This window comes from Lemur catta, chromosome 1 (genome assembly GCF_020740605.2).
Source record: "Lemur catta isolate mLemCat1 chromosome 1, mLemCat1.pri, whole genome shotgun sequence".
NCBI classification, from domain to species: domain Eukaryota; kingdom Metazoa; phylum Chordata; class Mammalia; order Primates; family Lemuridae; genus Lemur; species Lemur catta.
This window is the reverse complement of record NC_059128.1, coordinates 220,532,010-220,557,689: the sequence shown is the minus strand read 5'-3', so window position 1 is coordinate 220,557,689 and position 25,680 is coordinate 220,532,010. Positions and strand designations below refer to the sequence as shown.

General features: G+C 36.3%; 1 protein-coding gene across 1 annotated transcript in view; it reads right to left on the bottom strand.

The window, feature by feature from the left end:
* Positions 1-25,680, bottom strand: part of OSBPL11 (oxysterol binding protein like 11) — a 76,841-nt gene that overhangs the window by 3,257 nt on the left and 47,904 nt on the right. The window contains exons 9-12 of the mRNA XM_045540091.1: positions 19,921-20,419; positions 16,388-16,574; positions 7,830-8,012; positions 3,295-3,448 (exon numbers count right to left, since the gene is read on the bottom strand). Of these exons, the coding sequence (XP_045396047.1) occupies positions 3,295-3,448; positions 7,830-8,012; positions 16,388-16,574; positions 19,921-20,419 (1,023 nt within the window). The remainder of the gene's footprint in view (positions 1-3,294; positions 3,449-7,829; positions 8,013-16,387; positions 16,575-19,920; positions 20,420-25,680) is intronic.

Genomic DNA, 25,680 nt, shown 5'->3' with positions numbered 1-25,680 from the left:
TATTAGATTTATAAGTTAAGATGTGCCATCTACAGATGAGGAAGCTTAGGTTAGAAGTGGTAAATAAACTATCCAAGGTAAGAGCTGGGGCTCAAACTTAGCACATTGGACTCCAATGTGGTCTACTATACCATAAAAGCTGTCCTGCTTATATATATTACAAGATATTTTAAACATTCACTTAAGAGGACATAACCAACAGATCCTAATGGATATGTATAATAACAAACAGGAAGAAATGGAAGATGTGTATAATTTAAGTGTCAGTGAGAAATGTCAGGAAAAACAGGTGGGTGTGATTGAACAATAGTAGGAAAACTTTCAGTTAGTTCATTTATACTTTTTCAGGTTACTTTACATCCCTTTTTTACACTAAAAGTGTTCTTTATTCCTCCATCTAACTAACGACAACTCCTAACTGGTCTGTAATCTATCTCAGAGCAATAATGAAAGTACCAAACAAATGAGCCCTTGTTATTCATAACTATATTTATGAAACATTTATTATGTGCCCAGCACTCTGCTTAAGACAAGTAGGGGAGACAAAATTGACTTTTCAGTAACATGGTTCTTTTTAGCAAAGAGCCATACAGAATGACAGTACCTTCAAATTTATTATGAACTTGGCTGCCACCCTTATTATCCTGACTTGTACTCTGCAGTGCTTTTCATGTATGATGGCACACATCGTGGTCCAGCTACACACAGGACACAACCTGGCTGCCCCACAGCTTTAGGGAATTTATATCATGACACAACTTGAACCACTGTGCCACAGGGCCACCATTCAGGAAACTCTGCTACATCCCACCACCCAAATGGGCCCAAATCTGGTTCTGTATCTCCAATCTATTGTTCCATCAGGCAGTTACTTAAGACCATCTAGGTCAAAAGAAATTCACTATTTCATTGGCCAATCGCCATAACATGCTACCACTTTCTTCATCGGTCTATCTAACATCACAAAGTGTAATAAAAAAAATTAAGAGGTAGGTTCTTAGTATCAATTATATAAAGAATAAATGAAAAGTAGAAAGTTTACATGTCATATCAGTAGCAACAATCAGGGTGCCTATCCTGTAAAATGCCATCGATTACATCTTTTACAAATATAGCTCCCTGCACTCAGCCCTCTGAGTTCATTTTAAATAATATATAGAAGTCCTCACTTAGAAACTCTCGTCTCTAGAATCTGCTCCTGGTACAGCTGCTTTCTAAATGAGCTTGGGGAAAAAAAAAATTCAAGGTTGCCAGAATATGATTCTGAACAGTAATTATAAATGTTAATTTTTTCATATAAAAGTATAGAGATGTAAAATACTTTCCCTTTGTTATTCTTTTCCATTAAAATAGTTGGAATTCATATTAGAAACCCAAAGATTACTATGGATTCTTTTTTTTTTTTGGAGGCAGGGTCTTGGTCTGTTACTCCAGCCAGTGGTGTCATCATAACTCACTGCAACCTCAAACTTCTGGGTTCAAACAATCTTCCTGCCTCAGCCTCCCAAGTAGCTGGGACTACAGGTGTGAGCCACAATGCCCAGATAATTTTTCTATTTTTTGTAGAGATACGGTCTTGCTCTTGCTCGGGCTGGCCTCAAACAATCCTCCTGCCTCAGCCTCCCAGAGTGCTAAGATTACACGTATGAGCCATTGTGCCTGGCCTAAACTATGAATTCTTAAGGCGATGACTACGCAAAAATCACAATCAGATTACTTTTTTCAGATTCCTTCCTGATGGACTAATATTAAAATTCAATGGGTTTTGGCCGGGCGCGGTGGCTCACGCCTGTAGTCCTAGCACTCTGGGAGGCCAAGGCGGGAGGATCACTCAAGGTCAGGAGTTCGAGACCAGCCTGAGCAAGAGCGAGACCCCGTCTCTACTAAAAATAGAAAGAAATGATCTGGACAGCTAAAAATATATAGAAAATATTAGCCGGGCATGGTGGCACATGCCTGTAGTCCCAGCTACTCGGGAGGCTGAGGCAGAAGGATCGCCTGAGCACAGGAGTTTGAGGTTGCTGTGAGCTAGGCTGACACCACGGCACTCTAGCCCAGGCAACAGAATGAGACTGTGTCTCAAAAAAGATAAATAAATAAAATTCAATGGGTTTCCTTAGACTTGGCTATAAATAAAAAAAAAAAATTTTTTTTTTTTTTGAGACAGAGGGCCATGGCATCAGGCTAGCTCACAGCAACCTCAAACTCCTGAGCTCAGGCGATCCTTCTGCCTCAGCCTCCCGAGTAGCTGGGACTACAGGCATGTGCCACCATGCCCGGCTAATATTTTCTATATATTTTTAGCTGTCCAGATCATTTCTTTCTATTTTTAGTAGAGACAGGGTCTGGCTCTTGCTCAGGCTGGTCTCGAACTCCTGACCTCGAGCGATCCTCCCGCCTTGGCCTCCCAGAGTGCTAGGACTACAGGCGTGAGCCACCGCGCCTGGCCTAAGGAAGACTGTTAATTTTTTAACAGTCTTGATATCAGCACTGGTTCATTATTCACTTTACTCTGAGTTCTACCAGAAAGTAATAAACTACAAAAAAAAATTTTTAAATCTTTAAATTTAGAAAAAACTTCAGAAGTCATTTAGTCCAACTGCAAAAATTGATGCATCAAACTATTCTACATATGTCATGGTCTTTTACACACACACACACACACACACACACACACACACACACACACAGATGGGAACTACATAGGATATACTTATTAAATAATGTTTTTGATTGTTATATAATTCCTTTTTATGTTAATCCCAAAATATACTTCCTGGTAGCTTGGGCCTATCTCTAAAGTAAGCTATTTGAACATATAAAAAATTTCTATGTGATAAGCCTACAAATTTTTTAAGAAACTTATAATAATGGCCTCAATTTTCTGTTTTTCAAGCTAAACATCCCCACTTCTAGCCACTTCACTATCCTCTGTACAGCCAATTAAGTTTTCCACGTCTCCCTTAAAGTGTGGTCCCTATAAGTGAACACAGAGTTTCAGATGTGGCACAAAAGGCAGTAAATGGTAAATTGCATTTTCTATTATTGTGATTGAAGATTATATTAGCATTTTCATTTGTGGCCAATTTAAATCCCCATATACATTTCATCTGACCTACTGGTAAGCCATTGTACTTTCGCAAATTGTGAAAAGCACATGAGAAAGTTCACGGTTAAGCTGGACTACTTTTAAAAATAAAGATGTATAAGAGATAACAATTCAACAAAGCCTAGTAAGCCAAAGTTCTCATCAAGTGGATGATCAGTTTTAGGCTGAACACATGGACGACATACCTCTTTAATAAAATATTTGGTTTTCCAGGGTGTGCCTGTTTCAGTACGATGCCTTTCTTCAGTCCTCTGGCGTTCTTCCAGGGTACGTTTATGTTCTGTGGCCTTATCAATCTCAGATTCCCTTAGAGAGTCCGTCACATTTTTCCATAATCTCCTGAATTCCAAAAACCACATATTTTACATTCTTAAAAAAAGATAACTAAATAGAATTTACACACTTAAAATTACAGTAATTTTTAAAAATTACATTTTCTAAATCAGAACTATAATTTCATGCCTATGAATTACAAGAACAGTGATACTATGCTGCAGATATTTATGTCCAGGATGCCGTGGCTTCTGCTTCTTTTGAAACTAAAATTAATTTGTATCTTTCCAAGTTATAAAAGATAGATTTTTATTTTTAGGAAACCTAGGAATTAACAGGTAAAAAGAGAAATAAATTTTTCAAAAGTTGAAATGTGAGACCACCTGTGCTTCTGGACATAATGAAATAATACGGACATTATCAACACATTTCTAAATAACTTCATGAGTTAAAACCAAAAACCAATCACAAGGGAAATCAGAAAATATTGTGAAATGTAAACATATCAAAAATTGTGGGATGTTAATAAAACAGTCCTCAAAGGGAAATACATAGCATTAAATTTAGAAGTCTGGATACAGTGGCTCACATCTCTAATCTCAACACCTTGGGAGGCCAAGGTGGGAGGATTGCTTGAGGCCAGAAAGAAGTTCAAGACCAGCCTAGGCACCATAACGAGACCCTGTCTCTATAAAAAATTTAAAAATCAGCTGGGTGTGGTGGTGTGCACCTGTAATCCCAACTACTTGGGAGGCTGAGGCAGGAAGATCACTTGAGCCAGGAATTCAAGGTTACAGTGAACTATGATTAGGCCACTATACTCCAGCTGGGAGACAGAGTGAGACCCTGTATCTCTAAAAAGATAAATAAACAAAAATAAAGTACATAAAGAAAATCTGGCCTCACACAGACATAGCTAGAAAAGAATATTTTAACAGATTTTCCACATAATACAAAACCGTTTAAACCACTGGAACAACTTATGGGAGTTTTTCCAGCTGCAAGTGGTAACTTTCTACCTCCATCATGGCGGAAGCTCATGAGTGATCCTGATTCTAGTATAATTGACTTCTATCCTGAAGATTTTGCTATTGATTTGAATGGGAAGAAATATGCATGGCAAGGTGTTGCTCTGTTGCCATTTGTGGATGAGCGAAGGCTGCGTGCTGCCCTAGAAGAGGTATACCCAGACCTCACTCCAGAAGAGACCAGAAGAAACAGCCTTGGAGGTGATGTCTTATTTGTGGGGAAACATCACCTACTACATGACTTCATTTTAGAGCTGTACCAAACAGGTTCTACAAAGCCAGTGGATGTACCACCTGAACTATGTCATGGGATTCAAGGAAAGTTTTCTTTGGATGAAGAAGCCATTCTTCCAGATCAAATAGTATGTTCTCCTGTTCCCATGTTACCAGATCTGACACAGAACACTGCAGTCAGTATTAATTTTAAAGACCCACAGTTTGCTGAAGATTACATTTTTAAAGCTGTAATGCTTCCTGGAGCAAGAAAGCCTGCAGCAGTACTGAAACCCAGTGACTGGGAAAAATCCAGCAATGGACGGCAGTGGAAGCCCCAGCTTGGCTTTAACCGGGACCGGCGACCTGTCCACCTAGATCAGGCAGCCTTCAGGACTTTGGGCCATGTCATGCCAAGAGGCTCAGGAACCGATGTTTACAGCAATGCTGCACCACCACCTGCGACTTACCAGGGAAACTTGTACAGGCCACTGTTAAGAGGACAAGCCCAGATTCCAAAACTTATGTCAAATATGAGGCCCCAGGATTCCTGGCGAGGTCCTCCTCCTCTTTTCCAGCCACAAAGATTTGACAGAGGCATTGGAGCTGAACCTCTGCTGCCATGGAACCGGATGCTCCAAACCCAAAATGCAGCCTTCCAGCCAAACCAGTATCAGATGATAGCAGGACCTGGTGGGTATCCACCCAGACGAGATGATCGTGGAGGGAGACAGGGATATCCCAGAGAAGGAAGGAAATACCCTTTGCCACCACCCTCAGGAAGATACAGTTGGAATTAAGCTTTTGTAAAGCTTTCCCAAATCCTTTCATCCTTCTACGGTTTTATGCTATTTGTGGAAAGGAGATTTCTTTCTCAAGTAGTAGTTTTTAATAAAACTTACAGTACTTTGTGTATTTCTTTTAATTGTGTATATTTCTACTGATCTGATCTCACTGTTTATGTTGCTTTCCAAAGATGTGTGTTGCATAATACAGTGGATCTGAATTTATTATTGCTTGTAAAACATTTGATGGAATAGAAGTACTGGTTTTTCATTATGGTTAAAAATCAAACCAGCTGTGGATTTCAAAACACAGTGTATTCTAGATCATCTAAGATCCATGCTGATTTTTAATGCGCAAGAATTAGGTATGCACTCTTGAGCTGGAACCCTCAGCAAACTAGAGTATGTATTGTTCAGTATTTCTTTGGAAACACTTCATTAATGTACTTGTCCTATAGAAATTTCTGGACTTTAGTAAAAAAATAAAGTGAAACTTTAAAAAAAAAAAAAAACCAGATTTTCCACATAATTCAATTCTTTCATACTGTATCAAAACTTGGCAAGTGGTAGATTTTTAAAGGTTAGTTGGAATGTAGAAAAGTAAAAAATGTCAATTAATTTTTCAATTAATTTACATGGAAACTCATTGTTCTAACTTGAACCCTGAATGGTTCACTTACTCATGCATTATTTTATAATTTCATGCATTAGTCATTTGAAAAATACTGGTTCACTGAGTTATGCAGATCTTCCAGATGTTAACAGATTTCAATTTATAATATTTTTAAAAATCACATTCATTAATATTACCACCACTTCATCAGGAAACTCTTTAATTGGGAAGCTGGCAAATTCATGGTGGCAGTTACAAATTTTTCAAAATTCTAATTTGCCTTATAGTTCAAATTTTATTAGTAGTAGCAAATATCGCCAATTGTTTTTCTTGAAGTGTCATATTTACCTTTCATTTACAAAAAAACTGTCTGCCCAATATTGAAATTAGAATATCCATAGTTTGTCTGTCAATCATTCTTTTAAATAAAGAGTGTTTCATGAAAAGAGTGATTAGTTCCACTTGTGACTCAAACAATTGCACAGATGCTTTTTCTCCAGATAATCACTACACTTCTTTAGTATCCAGCACAAGTGCTTTATGCATGTGCCCAATCTGTCATACAGAACACTAAAAAGACACGTCCTCAGAGATCCATATTTAATAAAACTAATAATTTGTACTGCTTTTTTAAAGGACTAAATGTGAATACACAGCAGAGAAGAATATAATGACTACTAGTACAATTTGGTGCCACTGCCTAAATCAGTCGTAAGGCTCACCAATGCTACCCACCATTGCTTCTGCACTATCAATGTAAGTGCCAACAGAGTAAAAAATGCAAATAACATCTTAGTATTATTATGAAAAAATTTTAACCTTGCAGACCCCTTGAAAGGGCCTCATGGATCTGCAGGGGTCTTAAAAGTAAACTTTGAGAACCTCTCCTTTAGGATAAATCTCTAGAGGAATTTTTTTTAAAATCATTATTGTTGTATTTTTTTGACCCAATCTGAATCTTTGGTCGTTATTTATACCCTTTACACATCTCGTTATAAATTGTTTGGCTCTATTTATGTGATCTCAATTTAAGATGTTTAATGGTTCTTTGTATTTCCTTTCTTTTTAAATTTATACAGTAATACTTTCACATGACATAAAATTTACACTGTACAAAGGGATATTTTATAAATAGACTCTTTCCTATCCCAGACCCTAGTACTTTTTTCCAGAAGCAATCACTGTGGCCACATTTTGGAGACTGTACCTTATCAACACATATAGATTTATTTTACTTATTTTTAAAGGCCTATGACACATATTGCCAAAATACTCTCTAGGAATATTATACTGGTTTAACTTCCAACCAGCAGTATGAGAATGCCCATTTGCTCATGCCTTTTCCCCAAAGAGTCGTTATTTTAAAAACTAATTTGTCTTAATTAATTTGTATCTCTTTGAATTCTAATTATGCTGAACAATTTTTCATTTTCTTGGTGGGCATGTAAGATTTTTATATTTTTGTGAACTACCTTTTTATGTCCTTTGCCCATTTTTCTATCGGGATGCCTGTCTTTTGTTAATAATTTGTAAGAGTTTCACAATAAGGATAGTAATCCTTTGCTAAATGTTTTTAATATTTCTGCTCAGTTTACAATGTTTGATTTTTACTAAAATGTGACTGTATATTATGTAATCTCATAGTTGATAAGGTCATCAGATCAGACCAACCCTTTCAATTTATGGATGAGGAAGCTGATACAAACTAGCGAAGTGACTTGCCCAAGGTCACAAGTTAGTGAAAAGGCTTAGATTAAGACCCAGAGCTTCTTCTGACACTTTCCCGGATGCGTGGAAGGATGATGTACCTGGATTCAAATGGATCCTGCTTCTCCAGAGGTCTTACTCTCTTCTTTGTCACTGCCAATTTAGTCAAATCCACATACTTTGTCTCTCCATTGCTGTAAGTGAACTCAAGAACACTATTCCATTCCCCTTGCACTCTGCATACCACAGTGTTGCTGAAGTTGTGCTTTACTTCAGCTGTAACCCTAGAAGCACATGGAAAATAAAGATATGCTCTAATAAGTGACATCAGGTTTGTTTCTTAGGATGAAAAACCCAAGAGCACACCCCATGAATCCTGTTTAAATTAGGTATACAGTTCACTTCAATTTGTCAGATCACAGTCAGATTCTTTGTAAAACTCATAACAGCCTCCTTGAAAATTTTTTCAAATAATATAAATTTTAATCTTTAGAAAGAATACTAGGAATCAAATTAGAGACTTCATTACCACAAATGATCAAAGTGTGCTTTTTAAAATGCCTGCCACTGGCCAGGCACGGTGGCTCATGCCTGTAATCCCAGCACTCTGGGAGGCCAAGGCAGGCAGATCGTTTGAGGTCAGGAGTTCAAGACTAGCCTGAGCAAAGCCAAGACCCCGACTCTACTAAAAAAATGGAAAGAAATTAGCTGGACAACTAAAAATACATAGAAAAAATTAGCCAGGCATGGTGGCACATGCCTGTAGTCCCAGCCACCTGGGAGGCTGAGGCAGTAGTGTTGCTTGAGCCCAGGAGTTTGAGGTTGCTGTGAGCTAGGCTGATGCCACAGCACTCTAGCCGGGACAACAGAGTGAGACTCTGTCTCAGAATAAATACATAAATAAATAAAATGGCTGCTACTAACAAAACTATCATAATATAAAACTAGAAATACCAAAAATTTATTATAAAATTTGGAGTCCTTATATTTTAAGGACATATAACAGATATGTCAATTCCGTATTAAACTACATAAGCCTAATTTAAAATTAAATATAGAAACCAGACAAACCAATGAGAAGTAGAAAAATATGAAAGAATGTATGAAAAAATTGTAAATTCTCTACCAAAATAGAAAAATACAAACATTATCATTATTACCACAGAGCTCAGAGAGAACTCAAATACTACTATTGCTGAAGTTTAATGAAGAGTTACCCAGCTGCTTATCAACAGACAGCCGCACTGATGCAGCTCAAATGTACCAAAAGGAACAGGCTGGAATAGGAACAGGCCTACTTATTTTTAATGAAATATTTTATGCTCACTGTAGGACATGATAACAGGGTCAGATTAGATAGAGGTTTAGAACTCAGGGAATGGTGCTCAAAGGTTAGGGTCTAATCAGTATGCCAGAGATTATGACATAGAGGTTCAGGTGACAGTTCAGGAATCCTAAGTAGCATTTGTCAGGTATAAGCTAAGGAAATGAGAAAGATAAAGCAGAATTCAGGGAGTCCACAGTTTTTAGTCAGGAGAGTAAAAGGTTTGCAAACTCAGAGCTCAATGCAGAGATGTAAGGAGCCCAATAAGCAATTGATTTAGGAGCCAGATCTTAGAGATGAAGGTGTACAAGGGTTTGGAATGCAAAAGCAAACCACACATTCAACATCAAAAGTCAGGAGTAACTGTAGCTCACTGGACATACAGAACACCATGATATAAGGAGGCTTGCTTACAGTAGGGGTGGGAACTCTGGGTTATACTTCACAGCATATGAACTTAAATAATTGTCCTGCTAAGGGTCTCTGGCCAGAATGAATGTTTCTCATGATGTCAGTCCATGTTTCCTCTCTGATCCCATTTGCCAACATCTTTCCCTTCCTTAAAAATTTATCTCTACCAAACAGGACATGAGGAGATGACATTGAACACTTACCTCATCCTTTCTCCATCCACATACGCCCAGAACTATATTCTGAGAACTCAGTAATGACAACATGTTCCTCACTTGATCCTTCTTTTACTGCCACAGAATAATCTCTCAAGTTATCATCTCCCACAAATCTTTCCACTTAACAAATAACAACCCTAGGGCCCTGCTCATGATTGCTGGGTTATACAGGGTCCCAAGTGCTTAGAGCAGCTGCACAGCAAGAGCAGCATGAAGAGAACTGGGGCAGGAGACAGGAATCACACATATAAGAGGTGAGCCATGAGGAATTTGGAAAAGAGCACAAGGAAGAAGGGCCTTGCCTCACTTTGCTTATAACAATTCTTCACACCAGTCTACTGGGGAGCTGGCAAACTTCTTCTATAAAGGACCAGAAAGTTAACATCAGGATTCTTAGGCCAGACTGTCTCTGTCACAACTACTTAACTTTGTCACTGTAGTATGAAAACAGCCAGAGACAAGTAAATGAATGGACATGGCTGTGTTCCAGAAAAAATTCATTAACAAAAACATGTGTCACTAACAGCCTCAGCTACATGCTTCCATTGTATAGACTCAGGGTACTGATCACATGGTAATGTTATTATTGGCTTTCCATCTTCCCCATTAAGCTCTTTAAGAGGCATGGAATGGGTCTCTACATCCCCAGTTAGTACTTAGGAGAGTGACTGATAAATTGCAGGTGCTTAATAAATGTTGCTTGAATTGAATGAGAAAACTAAGCCTCAAAGAGTTTAAATAATATGCTCAAATTAATATCACTTCCTAGAATGAGTAAGTGTGAGCAAAAGCAAACACAAGAGAATGCCAGTGTGTGTAGGGTGGGCAAGTTAGCATTTGTTGAGCACCTAACATATACTGGGCATTTTACATAAATTAACTTTGTCAAGCCTTTTGACTATCCCATTTCTACAGATGAAGAAACTGAGGCTCAAAAATGTAGTGGCAGGGCATGCACATAGTCCCAGCTACTTGGGAGGCTGAGGCAAGAGGTTCACTTGAGCCCAGGAGTTTGAGGTTCAGTGAGCTATGATGACATCACTGCATTCTAACTGAGGTGACAGAATGGGATTCTGACTCCAAAAAAAAAAATTTTAGGTAAAGTACCCCAAATCATGTAGCTAGTAAATAGTATAGTCAGGATTTGAGCACAAATCTAATGGAATCCAAAGTCCAAGTTCTTTCCAATACTTCTAGGTACAAATTTCCTTAAAACAACTTGACCTCAGGTCTACAGTACCATCATTTTTTTTCCCCCACAAAAAACAGTCATTCAGGGAGATGACATTACCATCAATTTTTAGCTATGACATAGAGATAAAAATTAGATAGTTTACAGAAATACTTTACAGGACAGAGAGAAATTGGGGAAATAACCCAAAGAAATGAAGCTCTACTCAGAGCCAACTCTGTCATTCTGTTTCCATGTAGCAGAACAGGCTTCCTGACCAAATAGGAAGTAAAAAGGCTGACCACTACAGGAAAGGTATGTTAAAAAGTTATGCCGATGATTAACATGAGGCAAAAGAAGTTACAGTAAGTGATTCTTAATCTTAGGGAAATTTTGATAGACTTGATAATTCTTTAAAAGCCGTCTGGTAAAAGTAGAGAGAGCATGATTTTTAAATCAGATAGACCAGTCCTGCTGTGGGCCTTAAAGAGTCTCAATTTCCTCATCTATCATTATAAAACCAATACCTCTCCCTCATAGAGAGATTTTAGATAATGTTTATAAAAACATTTCCTTACTTGTTTTAAGTAAATTTTTCTATGTGGCCACCCATAGGAGACAAAAAGTTAAAGCTGTGATCAAAGTGCTATGTCCTCTTTCCCTAAGCTCTGTGTCTCAGAGCAACTATTTCTCCATGTCTCTTGACTGACAATAATTGGGTTATTAGTTTGTCTTTCAATTTTGTAAACATATTTGGGACTATCATTGATTGAGATGATGAAAACACTTCAAATAAATCGTACTCATCTAACCATTGCTTTTGATGAGTATCCTTGTGAACTGAGAATGGTTTTAAGAAACAATGTTACCAAATAGTTAATTATATTCTATAAAAAAGTTCCAAAAGCCCTGCCAAAACCAAAGTTAGATGTTCAAATATAAGACATTAAATAACTCCCTCTAACAGATTAAGTAAGGCATTGGCCAGGGTTGCTATCTAGATGCTAATATCTTAACACTCACTATGAGGCAAGTTCTCAAAATTCAAGTTCAATTCTGGATCCTTTACGGCTGAGGAAATTGAAAGGCCTTCTTAAAATTATAAAGATTAAAAATATTTCTAACATAGAAATTTAAGATTTCAACAAAGCACTTGCCCAGGCACTTGAGCAGATCAGAATTTTCTCTTCGACAAAAATTCTGCCTCTCTCCACATCTCAGGCTTATGGAAATAAGATGGTGCTATACCTGGGTGAGAATGTAAGTTAAAATTTTATTTTCAAAAGACAAAAAAAAGGTTTCTTGACCAAACTCACAACAGCTAAAGCATGTAGATCTTTTGTCAATAAATGACATACAATACAGAATATGCTGCCCTGAAGATACTTAACAAAGAGCCAAATCTTAAATGTGTTATGCCACTCATCTCTCAAGTGAAAATAATTGATAATTGGTAAAAACATTTGCTCTCTCACTTTCTAAAAACTTGACAAGTCAGCCTTTTAAATTTTCTAGATCCTGTCTCTATAGCTATTTATGATACCAGAAAACCACGGGATATATTAACTTAGCTTCAAATAGAAAAGATTTTATTGATTCCAAGTTAAGAATTTAGCTTTGAGTTTCATTGATGGTATATATAAGAAATACATGAAGGGTAATTATATTTTATGCAGAACTACTGAAGAAGATGCTGTCTATTATGTTACTCAATGCCACTATGTAAGGATATATGCAATAAATCCCTTTAGCATTTAGTGCCAGGAAAATAGTTTGTCCCTCTTGAAAGAGTGATATGGTTCTTTATCAGACAAAGGGAAGGAAGTATGTTGGGCATCATGTTTCTTTTTTAACTTTAACAGATCGGTCAGAACTATTTTTTTTCCCCTTCTAATGTGCCTTTAGGGGAAAAAAAAAGAAAACAAAAAACTAATTTTTTTTCAGTTACAGCAATCACCTAATCCTAGCTTCACAGTATTATTTTCCTTTTCTATCTTTATAGTTATTATGACAGACTTTATTTTTAACTGTCTCTTATTATACAAGAGTTTTTCCTAAAAGTCTTCCTAAATGCTGAATCCTAATACTCTACTGAAAGCTTCTTGAAGACATAGTCTTTATTTTTATTTCTCTGTATCTCCAATATGCAAAGAAAAGTATGATACACACACACATAATTATCCTAAAATATTGATGATATTATACCACACACACACCATATACATAAACATCCTAGAGTGAGTGTGAAAAATGAGACCAGGAGAAGGACAAGGGAATGGAGAATAGTTAAGTAGGCTCACTTGGCTGCATCAGAAATAGATGTGGAAAATGAGAAAGTAAGGGAAGGCAGCTGGAATATAATATATTTATGCCAAAGGCAGACAGCAGATAATGTGTCTGCTCCAATTGTAGATAGTAGTAAAAAAAAAACTAGGCTATGTCTGAGGAAGGAGGCATGGCCATTAATTAATGGCATACAAGAAGATCTTAGTTATAATAGTCTATAAAATCAAAGAAGAAAGGTGCTGAGAACAGGAAAGTCTGTTTATAATATCAATCTCCTAAATGAGAAATTATGTGAAACCACTGGTTTTAAGGGAGCTCAGAATGGAAAAAATGAGAGAACTCTGGAGTCAGCCAAAATGACCCCTTAAGAGTTATGAAAAGAATATGTATATGATTGCAAATGGGGGGGAAAGAGGGAGGGGAGGGGGGGGGAGGGGGAGAGAGAGAGAGAGAGAGAGAGAGAGAGAGAGAGAGAGAGAGAGAGAGATACCATGTTAGAGAAAAGTGTTACACCTCCAAGTGGCAAGAAAACCCAGTGAGTGTGGTGGACTTGCAGACAGGTGTAGAGTAGAAAGTAGTAAAGAAGTCAATTTAAGTAAGAAATGTACAAAAATGAGGTGGTAAATATAATCATTGATCATTAACAAAAATGAGAATATCTACCTGAAATTATTAGAAATGTTAAAAAATTTGAAAACCAGGTATCAAAAGCCAGAAAGTCTTTGGAATGCTTGGTTTTGGATGGTGCCTCTAGACACCCAGCTGCCAAGATGGGAGAAACCCAAATCACATGGGAAGGCCACAAGTAGGTCTCTGGATGACAACCCCACCTGACCCCTGGCCAATAGCCAGATCAACCACCTCCCACGTGAGTGAACTTATCTTGGCTGTCCAGCCAGGTTGAGCCCTTAGATGAATGAAGTGCCAGTCAATATCTGCTACAGACACATGAAAGATGCCAAGTGAGAATCACCCAGCAGAGCCTAGCCAATTCACAGAATTGTGACAGATAATTGTTTTAAGCACTAAGTTTTAGAGAGGTCTACTACCAGTAGTAGATAACCAGGACATCAACCAAGGTTATCTTGGGTGCCCCTTTACTCCTCCACATTCTGTCAGTTACTCCTTTATTTATTTATTTATTGAAACAGTCTTGCTCTGTTGCCTAGGCTAGAGTGCCATGGTGTCAGCCTGGCTCACAGCAATCTCAAACTCCTGGGCTCAAGCGATCCTCCCACTGCAGCCTCCCAAGTAGGTGAGATTACAGGGATTTACATTACATCATGCCCAGCTAATTTTTTTTTCTGTGTTTAGAGATGGGGTCTCACTCTTGCTCAGGCTGATCTTGAACTCCTGACCTCAAGCAATCCACCCGCCTTGCCCTCCCAAAGTACGAAGATTACAGACATTAGCCACGTGCCTGGCCACAGTTACTCCTTTAAAAAAAGAAAGGAAAAAAAAAAAAAAAAAGATGGGGCCTGGCTACGTTGCCCAGGCTGGTCTTGAACTCCTGAGCTTTCAAGCAGTCTTCTCACCTCAGTCTCCCAAGGAACTGGGATTACAAGTACGAGCCATCATGACTGGCTGTCAGCTACTCCTTGAAGTGTGTTAACTGTAAATGCCTAACTAGTCTCCCAACTCCTAATCTAACCTCACCACCCACTCCCTTCCCATTCTTTATCTGCCACTGAAGAGGGACTTGAAAATCAAGAGAAAATTTCTATGCAGGATATTTGCAGGAAGCAACTATCTAATGTCATGCAACAGTAAGATTTGGGAGGATGAATTATGATTCTCCACATTTAGGTAGTCCTAGAAATACGATAAATCAAATTCTTAGCATTTATATTTATTATAATTTAAAGCAAGATAAAGCACTGGCTCAAGAATAAAGTTTGGATATTTTGCATTTGGGGAAAAAATTAACCTGAGCTCAAAACTATAACCTGAGCTCTTATAAAGGGATATCTGTATAAATGTAATTAATTTATCAAGTGTTTGAAACATAATTAAGACTTAAAAATTAATTAGAATAGCTACGTCATTGAGCTGTTACAAAAGAAGAAAATTCTGAACATGCAAGAAAGGGAATACTATGTGTATTAAATGTGGAATAAGGTTTTACCTGAAGAATGTCAGAAAATCCTTATGTACAAATACAAATGAATGTATGTGGGCAAGCTTGCCTCTTATTTCCTTCTTAGCAGAGACTTAATATTGGAAATCTTTGAATTGTAAGGAATAAAGGAGTTTCCACTCACAGCTCAACATTGGCTCCACACATGATAAAGCATCTGGATAGAATAAACGTGGGAAACCCTTAAAAAGGATTTTATCTCTTCATTAACCCAAGAAAATTCACAGAGGAGAGAAATCTCGTGATGAATAATAATGATTATGAAAAATTCTACAGTCATTATTTACCCCTTATACATGGGAGAACTCACACTGGAGAAAAACCCTGTAGAAAAGCCTTTATTAATCACTCATACCTTAAACAGCAGAAGAGAAAACATATTGAAAAGAAGCCTTATGAAGGCAAACACACGAGACAACTTTCCATAAGCATTCATCCCTTAAACAACGTGAAACCATTCATACTGGCCAGAAACTATACAAATGTGATCTATGTGGCTGTTAGTCAATATCTGACCCTTAGATACCACAAGAGAATTCACACTGGGGAAAAAAAAATATAAATATAGTAAGTGTGATCATGCAGTTTGGGTGATCTGGACTAGTGCTAAAGAGACTAACAGGCAAAGAAAGGAGTATAATAACTGGCCGATTCCTAGATAAAATTAGAACAAAGCTACCATTCAATATTGGTACCTAAAGACACCTAAAGGCTTCAAGCATTGTGTGTCTTGAAATTTCTTAATATAGAAATTAGATCTATTTCCACCCTAACCTGTAGCAATAGCTGCCTTCACTGAGGTCCAGATCCAAATCTGAATCCCTTATAGGCATAACTGGGCCAGAGACTGTATTCGCTAGAAATCTTATTCTACATCTCATTTACTACATCATCAAGGATTTTTTTTTATGAGTAGATATTTTAATAATGTCACTATTGTTAAAAACAGATCATGATTTTCAGTATTCCTTGAAAGATGAAATATAATAAACAAAAAATAAACAGGAATAAAATCCAACTTCAACCACATAAAACAAAGCAGAAAAATAAGGAGCTATAATAAAAGGTCAAACTGGAAGAATAAGAGCCAAATATCATTAAAACGTTCTTACCGGTGCAGTTTGCCACCATAAAATGGCTTAGTATGAAAAGTGATGCTGGCTGAATATCCAGTTTTTGCACAGTTAACACTGACTTTGCCACCCAGTTCTACCCAAGGAACAGTCAAAATTGACCGGGCAAATGCACAAGGTAGAGAAAATGTATACTCTTCTCCATGTTCCAGTAGACTCAGGATACCTGAATGTGAAAACATGAGGCTGGTTAACATCCTTTTAAAGAAACAGTTACAAAATAATCTGTATTATATTTTTTTCCTGTCTAGTAAATAAATATCATGATTTTGCCTAATCTTCATTTAACTTTGGATGAAACTGACTTCATTTACAATTATATTTGACAACATTTCCTGATAATAGTGAATCAGGGTTACTTTTACTATCATCTTACTGTCCCTTTGTGGTTAATGGGTCTAGTAAATGTTACAGTGCAAACAATTAAAGAGTTCCCCCTAATGTCCCTAAAAATAAAATAAAGCCTTTAGACAGAGTTTAAGGCCATCCTATACTGTATCATGTTTGATCATTAGTCAGTACTAAGCTTTTTCAGCAGTTTGGGAAAAACTACTAATAGATGTCCAATGTTACAAAGTCATAAACATTAATCTCAGTACAATGGAAAAAGTATTCTATGTTCTATTCTATTTTATGCATATTAAGGAAAAGAAAAAGTAATTCTATTATAAAAACTATGGTCATAATAATTTTGTCTGCCAAATTCTGAAACATTCAGGTTGAAACTACAGGATATATTAGTGTTGGTTTTCAAACAAATATTATTCTAATGGGGCTTGTTGCATATTAAGAGATGCTATATTAAAGATGGTTTAAAAACATATATAAAAGGGTGATTACATTAATGAATAATTGCATTGTACTAGATAATTAAGAGACACTAAGGATACTTGAGATACATTACTAATCTTCCAAGCTCATTACCTGTGTCACCATCAGACCAAATACTGAATTGGATATGTACTACCAGTCTGAATTCTTACAGCATCTCTCTTAATAAATGCTCATTAACTACTCTGTTTTTTTAACCTCCTCTCCCCACCCATCCCCCAAGTAGTCTGTTCTTAATGTTCACAAATATGAACAAGAGTTATGACAAATATATTTTAATACAGTTAATTTTTAGAATAAGCAAATAGACAAAATGAGATCCTAAAGTAAACAACACAAAGCAACATCAACTATTTTTTTGTAGTGTCCTTAATAGTCTTCACAAAGGGCAAAAATAAATCAAGAATTACTGAGCCTCTGGATTCACAAAAGGTCACGGGAAAAAAAATTACTGAGCCATTTCATAAGAGACATGGTTCTGACTATAATATATTTATATATAATGGTAGCTCTCAGAAAACAGACAATATACTTGGATATATTTTAAGTGTTACTAATAACTGCTGATTGATTCTAAGTTAGAAAAGATACTGTATGTTTATTACTTTTGTAAAAATATGTGCTTTTTGGTTTTTCTGTTTTCCTCAGAGATAGGGTCTCACTCTGTTGTCCAGGCTGGAATAGAATGGCATCATCATAGCTCACGCAGCCTCCAACTCCTGGGCTCAAGCATTCCTTCTGCCTGAGCCTCCCAGTAGGTAGGACTATAGGTGCACACCACCATGCTCGGGTAATTTTTTGCCACCATGCCCGGCTAATTTTTATTTATTTACTTATTTTTTGGTACTGATGAGGTCTCGCTAGGTTGCCCAGGCTAGTTTTGAACTCCTGGCCTCAAGCAATCTTCCTGCCTGGACCTCCCAAAGCACTAGGATTACAGGTGTGAGCCACCATGCCCAGCCAAGTATGTGATCTTATAAATTGGGTTTATGACCTTTGATTTCTAAGAACATATTCTACATAAATAGCATACCTTGTGGGATTTAAAATCTGAAGAAATATACAACCAGTTTTGAATATGTGTGATGACAGACTAGGATAACTGAGATTTACAGAATTCTAAAATCTTACTGATCTAATAATTAAACAGAATTTCCCCCTCCTATTAAAAAACATGGCTAATAAGAGCAAAATTGAATTGTCATAAATCCCATTCCCTGATTTTATTTACTTTCTATTGTGGGCACCAATAACAATTTAATTTGCAAAAGGCAATCCATGAACATATAATAGCACTTAATTAATCAAAAATTAACTATTATATTCCTCTTTCATGAGTAAAGCATGGTTAAGATATTAAGGCATTTCCTTATTTCCTGAGCTATTTTCTTTCTTGGACTGTGAGAGGCTACCATTACCAGAGTCTTTCTGTTATATGAACTGGTAAGAGTAACTGTCCTTGAGGAGAGAGTATCAAAGAATAAGGTTCTAAATCTGGCTCTGCCTTAATTTTTATGACCCTAGACGTGTCTCATCACCTCTAGACTTTAGCTTTTTAATCTATAAAATAAACAAATAAGGTGGTCTATGAAAAGCCTAAGGCTAATGTTATAAAGCCTATCGGTGGCAAACTTTCTTTTTAACTAATAAAATGTGTGTACGTTCTAATATTATGAAAATTTGAATTAGCTTGAAATATTATCTGAAAATTGGAAAGATATACCACAATAGAACTTAAAAATGGGGAAAACTGGAAAAGGGGATAAAATATTTTCTTCACAGCTACAATAACACAATCTCAAATTATTAGAGTCGCAGGCTTAATTATGCCACACTTACATTGTAAGTTTACATTCAGAACAAATTATTCCTTGTACAGAGTTTTCCTTTAACATTAAAATGGTAGTTTTTTCTGTTATATTTTCATTAACTCTTCAATGATTTCTATGGAGGTTTTTGCTTTTGTTTTGTATTCTTGGCAAAAACCACTGTGTTTCCTCAAATTATTTTTTCATAACCTTCTGATGAAGTAGAATTAAAGTTAGGCAGTATATATTTAAAATATTTTATGAATAACTCCTAAGAAAATATAAGAGATGTCAATAAAGATTTACCTAGAAAATATTTCTTGTGATTTTTATAATAATAAAAATTTGGAAACAACCTCAATGTCTAAATGGTTAAATAAAAGATGGCAAATGCATTTCATAGATTATGCAGTCATTAAAATATTTTATCAATAACACAGGAAAATGAATATATTTAGTAAAAAAAAAAAAGCAGGACATAAAACTTTACATATATATAATTAATCCTAATTTTATAAAACTAAAAGTATGAACATACACAATACACACAGAAAAGATTTAAAATACTAACTAAAATTATCTATCTGTGGATGCAGGAATGAGAGATGCTTTTATTTTCTCCTTTATACCTTTCTAGTTTTCTAAATTTTCAACAATAAATATTTAAAATCAGAAAAAAATAATTTAAAAGGAGAATTTACATTACATAGATATACTCCTCTGCTCCCAAAAAACATCCTGGAACTCACTGGGAATTGGAACAAAAAAGTAGTACTCATAGCATTTCAAACTTATAATTTATATTCGTCTAGGTTCCCAAAATTTAAGATTGTAGTTTGATATTAAAAATCAGAGAACAATTTTTCTACTTACCTTCTCCAACCATTGTCACGCCTATCGACATGCCTAAGAACTTGCTCTTAGTCCAGACATGCGCATTTACACACATCTTCCTCTCTGCACATTCTGCATAAAATCCTGAGACTGGAGGATGATGGGAAACCTGCTCAGCAACAAATCTGACTGTATAACAGTCTGATCCCACCTGGCTCAAAAACTCCTCTGATTGAGGAGCATGATTTGTAACTGCCTGGGTGGAAGAGCTGCTAATAACACTGGATGCTACCTCGCTTTTTGGCATCCTCCAGGAACAGTGAAATGTTTCTCCAATGATAGGATTGTATGGTTTCTTAGCAATGGCTCCCTTGCGGCCTTCATGAAATGAGGTAAGGTAGTACTCAACAAAGCGAATCATTCTGTCCTCAGCTGTGGCTCCATTAGTGATGGCTATAAATAGGTCTGGATGAGACATAAAATCTGCATACATTTCCAGCAAGGAACGTTTCTCTAGGATAAATGTAGGAAGCACCACCTAAAATAACAACAACAACAACAACAACAATCAATCAACCAAAGAGGGAACAGTAAATCTTCGTGTATCTGTAGACAACTATTCTTATCTCTCTGAAAACATTTCATTCTAGATGGGTATTAACAGCAAAGTCACAAAGAAAAAGTATTTGAACTCATTAAAAAATAAGCATACTTAAAGGAAACCTACCCAAGTGGTTTAGATTAAACACAAATTCAATAGGGTCAGGTAGAAGGAATTTTTTAAAAAGTCCTCAAACTCCTAAACTGGATAAAAGTATTATCAGGGAAATGGTATTAAGAGTCAAAGTAATGGCGTGATGGCTCATGCCTGTAATCCCAGCACTCTGAGAGGCCAAGGCAGGAGGATCATTTGAGCTTAGGAGTTTGAGATCAGCCTGAACAAGAGCTAGACCCCATCTCTACTAAAAATAGAAAAAATTAGCCTGGCATAGTTGAGCGCACCTGTACTCCCAGCTACTCAGGAGGCTGAGGGAGGAAGATTGCTTGAGCCCAGGAGTTTGAGGTTACAGTGAGCTATGATAACGCCACTGCACTCTAGCCTGGGTGACAGGGCAAGACTCTGTTTCAAAAAAAAAAAAAAAGTCAAAGTCAATGTTAGCTACACCTATTCTTTCCTAAGTTAGGAATAAATTGTGGATGAATGATCAAGACATGAGACTCTTCTGAGAACAGACTGAAGAGATCACAGACCAAAGGAAAAACTGTAACGTATATTTAATTTTAAGTACAAGACAAGTATTTCCAAGAAGAGAAATTTTGATACCTAAAACCAGGTAAGTGTAAGATTAAATATTTTGCTTAAAGCAGAGTTAGAGAGACACTGCAAAATATTAATAGTCCAACTGTTTGAGAAAGCAAACTGACAATATGTTTCAAGAGCCCTAAGGTGTTTGTACCGATAAGCCTAGTACTTTTATCCAGGAAACTAGCCTTATAAAATAAATAATATGAATGAAGGAAAAGGAATGTGAAAAAATAATTAAAACAACTTACATTTTAAACTATGATTCTACCTACTTAAATATGGAAATTTCACTTAATGGACTACTACAGTCACTTAAAAAGATGGTTCCGAAGATGACACAGTAACATAAAAGACATTGGATGATGCAGGTTCAGATGGTAAATTGAACACAAGCATCTTAATTCACTTCTACTTAATTCAATTACATTAAAATTATAATAAATTTCATATAATGACAAACCCAGAGATACCAGGAAAGTAGACAAAAAGCAACAAAATTTTGGGAGCTGTTAACTAGACAGCTGAATCTTAAGCAGTAGTTTACACCATGTACAGATTCCTGAAAAGGCTCAGGATCTGGAGGATTAGAGGAATGCTAAAATAAGAACAACTGAGTGAAATCTCTATGCAAAGCAATGAGATGCCTAAATCCCCTCCCCAACTCCACACTGTTAGTAACTGCCCCTCTTATACATCAAAGTCTAGAGGTTTAGTCTCTAGAGAGAGAAACAATGTGGTTTATTCTCTAGATTGGAGAACATCAGGGATTTCTAAGAAAATGGATACCATAATTATAAAAAGGGTATTAAGTAACCCCTATATAAATTAAATGTTCGCTACTGACACCCTCTCCCACCCAATCCTCTTCTCTTCTTCAACTCCTAGTTGCTTTACTCACCAAGTAGCAGGTGAGAAAAATTTCCTTCTGGGAAATTTGACTAACCCTGGAAGAAAAACCTAATGATTTTGACACCAACATCCCCAACAAATGGCCCAACCAGCTTACTGGACGATAAAAGACATAGGCCCCACCCACATGTTCAAAACTTAAAATCAGGTTTTTAGTTTCTCTAAACTTAATTGTGAGTACAAATTCAAGAAATACCGTATCTCTGAGAAAACCTCTAATTAGGAATATAAAGATTTAAAAAAAAAAAAAAAGAAATAGACTTGGAGGAAACAGAGACCTGAGAGGAGGAAAAAAATCTTAAAAATAAAAAATAATATCTTCAGAGAGTTGAGAAGATACTACATACCGGGATGAAATGGGTCCCTTTTTTAAATCAGAAAATTAAAAAACATGATAGCAAAAATTAAATTCTAGAAGAGGTAAAAGATAAAGGTGAGGAAATCTCCCAAAACATAAGAGAGAAAAAGACAAAGAGAAAAAGAAAAAAAGAAGAAGAGAGAAAAATAGAAGACAAAGTCCAACGACTATCTAAGGGTTTCAAAGAAAACACAAAAAAATGGAAGAGAGAAAAAAAAAAAATCAATGAAATAATTCAAGAAATTTTCAGAGAACTGAAAAACATGAGTTATGACACTGAAAAGACCCACCAAGTGTACAATGGACAAAAACAAACCTATACCAAGATATGTCACAATACCAAGATGTGACAAAGAGACGATTCCAAACAATTTCAGAGAGAAAAACAAACAAAACAGGTCACAAACACAAGATGAGGAATCACAATGACTTCAATCTTTTCACCAGAATCCTGCAGCAAGGGGGCAATATCCTAAAGAAAAATTATTTACAAGTCACAAATTCTATCCAAACTAGCAATCAAACATGAGGGCAAAATAAAGACATTTCAGACACACGTTTTTACATTTGCTTCCCACAGCACTTTCTCAGAAATTAGAGGATGTGCTCCAACAAAATGAGAGGCAATCAAGAAAGAATGGAATACCATAAATGGATCTAGCACAGAAGAAAGGTGAAGGAAATCCTGGTCCATATTAGAGTGATATGACTCAAAAGACAGACATATTGAAGACGGTTATCTACATACTTCATGCTGCCATTGTGTCTTTTCAAATCTGAGGATAGAAAGCCCTGGTGAAATTGTTCCCAATATATCTGTATTTGGCTTGTGTTGACCATCTGCTGATAAATTTCTTAGTTTGCTTAGAAGCAAAAAATACTGAGCAGCCCACTCCCCCTGCCCACATTCCTGCTGGATGTCCAGTGGCTGGCTCTCACCAAATGCTCTAACTCTGAGAGATGTATATCTCACAGGACTCACAACTTTGCCTTCTGATTTCTTCAGAAAGAGCTCTTCTAAACTTTCTCAATAATTTATAAGAAGCCGGACAGGCACAGTGGCTCAAGCCTTTAATCGCAGTATTTTGGGAGGCTGAGGCGGGAGGATCGTTTGAGGCCAGAAGTTCAAGATCAGCCTGGGCAACATAGTGAGACCCTGTCTCCACAAAAACTTTTTAAAAAATTATCTGGACATGGTGGCATCCACCTGTAGTCTCAGCTACTCAGGAGGCTGAGGCAGGAGGATCGCTTGAGCACAGGAGTTTGTGGTTTCAGTGAGCTATGATGATGCCACTGTACTTTAGCCCAGGAAACAGAGCAAGACCCTGTCTCAAAAAAAAAAAAAAAAAAGGAAGCAGCAGCAGCAGCAGTAGCTGAGGCCAGAGACTTAAACGTTTAGTTTATCTTCTGGGAGCTGCCTTTTATGTATGGCAATACAGTCCTTTCCTTATGTTAAGCTTGCATTGGCTATTCACTTTTTCCTAAGCTAACCATTGTTACGGGGTACAAATATAGGTAGTAAACTATACAGAAAAGTAGAGGGATGATTAATACAAAAGTCAAGTAAGTTGTTACATCTAGGCAGAAGGAGGGGACTATAATGGGAGGGGCACTCACAGCCTCCAAGTTGTGGCAATCTTCTACAACTCAACGTCAGAGGTGGGTATATGGGTACTTCTCATTGACTTTTGTCCTTTGAATGTTTATATGTATTCTATTTAATCTTCTGTGTATATAATACATCTCACAAAAGATATATTAACTGAAAAAAGGAAATAAAACTACATATAAACTATGATTACATGATGAAAGATTAGATAGAAATACTAAAATGAGAGTGTGTTATGTTAGGGTGGTATAATGATAGATTTTTTCTTTTATTTTCTAAAATTTTCTGTGAAGTGTTTAATTATACTACTTTCACAATATTATTTAAAAAGAAACAAAATGAACAGTGGGGAAAAAGTATATTACTTATTCACAGCATGAAGGCTAGGACCGTGGTTATCTTCTTTGTTGCTATCCCAGCACCTAGCACAGTGTCTGGAACCAAACAGGGGCTCAGTAAATCAGTTGTTAAGTCAGTGTTACTGTTAGATAAGAGGTAGTTGTAACTGCAGTTTAGTCACCAGGTTCTTTAATATTGCTTGAAAAGTATCATCCCTTTAAATGTTGTGTGAATGTTCAAATTTGTAGTTGGTTAATATGTGTGTGTGCGTGCGTGCGTGCGTGTGTGTGCGTGCATGTGTGTGTGTGTGTGTGTGTGTGTGTGTGTGTGTAACATAGCTTTTTAATTAACAAGGCACAAAAATGGGAAAAGTATATTATACACAGTTATTCATGCCAAGAAAGAACTTTATCATGTGGATTCTATTATAGCACATTCTTTTCAAATGTTCTTATGCCTCATAAACCTCCACACTATTCTTAGGTCTTATAAACCTAATCTATTAAGGGACTACAGACACCATACTAAAATCAAACAACCTCTCATAAGACTACTACCAATATCAGAACTAATAAAGTCTTTTCTGAACCACTAATATGAAAATATTTCTAGAAAAGAAATGATTCCCAGATGAAGTATCAAAGTTAGATGAAAGAGGAAAGGTTAATGGGTTTCTTTATTAATTCCTAAAATGTCTGCTTCTTAGTAGGCTTTTAATTCAATCCATTTACTATTAAACCCTCCTTTAAAACACAGTAAGTCCAAGCAAAGAAAGAAATGTGTTTTTGATTTTTAAATGCTTCAAAGTGAATGCTAAAGGCAAAATGCTTTCTATTAAAATACATTATTAGTGTTCCAATTCACTGGAAACAATCTTTTAATCTATACTTTCACTACCTTCAATGGCATCAAACATCTCAATTTGAAACCTACCTTCTAAAGTCAATTTTGAAATTCCATTCTAATGCAAAACTGTGTCAATAGTAATTCAAAGTAAATAATCTCACAGTAATAAATATTTGATATATATATAGGTCTTGAACCCGATTTGCTTTTTAAATTGTCATGGATTGTTAAAACAAATTAAGCACACTAGTAAGATAAATTGGGGACTGACCTAAAATTTAAAACTATAGATCCATGCTTCTCAAACTTTAATGTAAATATGAATCACCTGGAGATCTTATTAAAATGCAGATTCTCGTCCACTAAGATTGGGGTCTCAGAGTCTACATTTCTAAAAAGTCCTCATGTGATGGTGATGCTACTGGTCTTCAG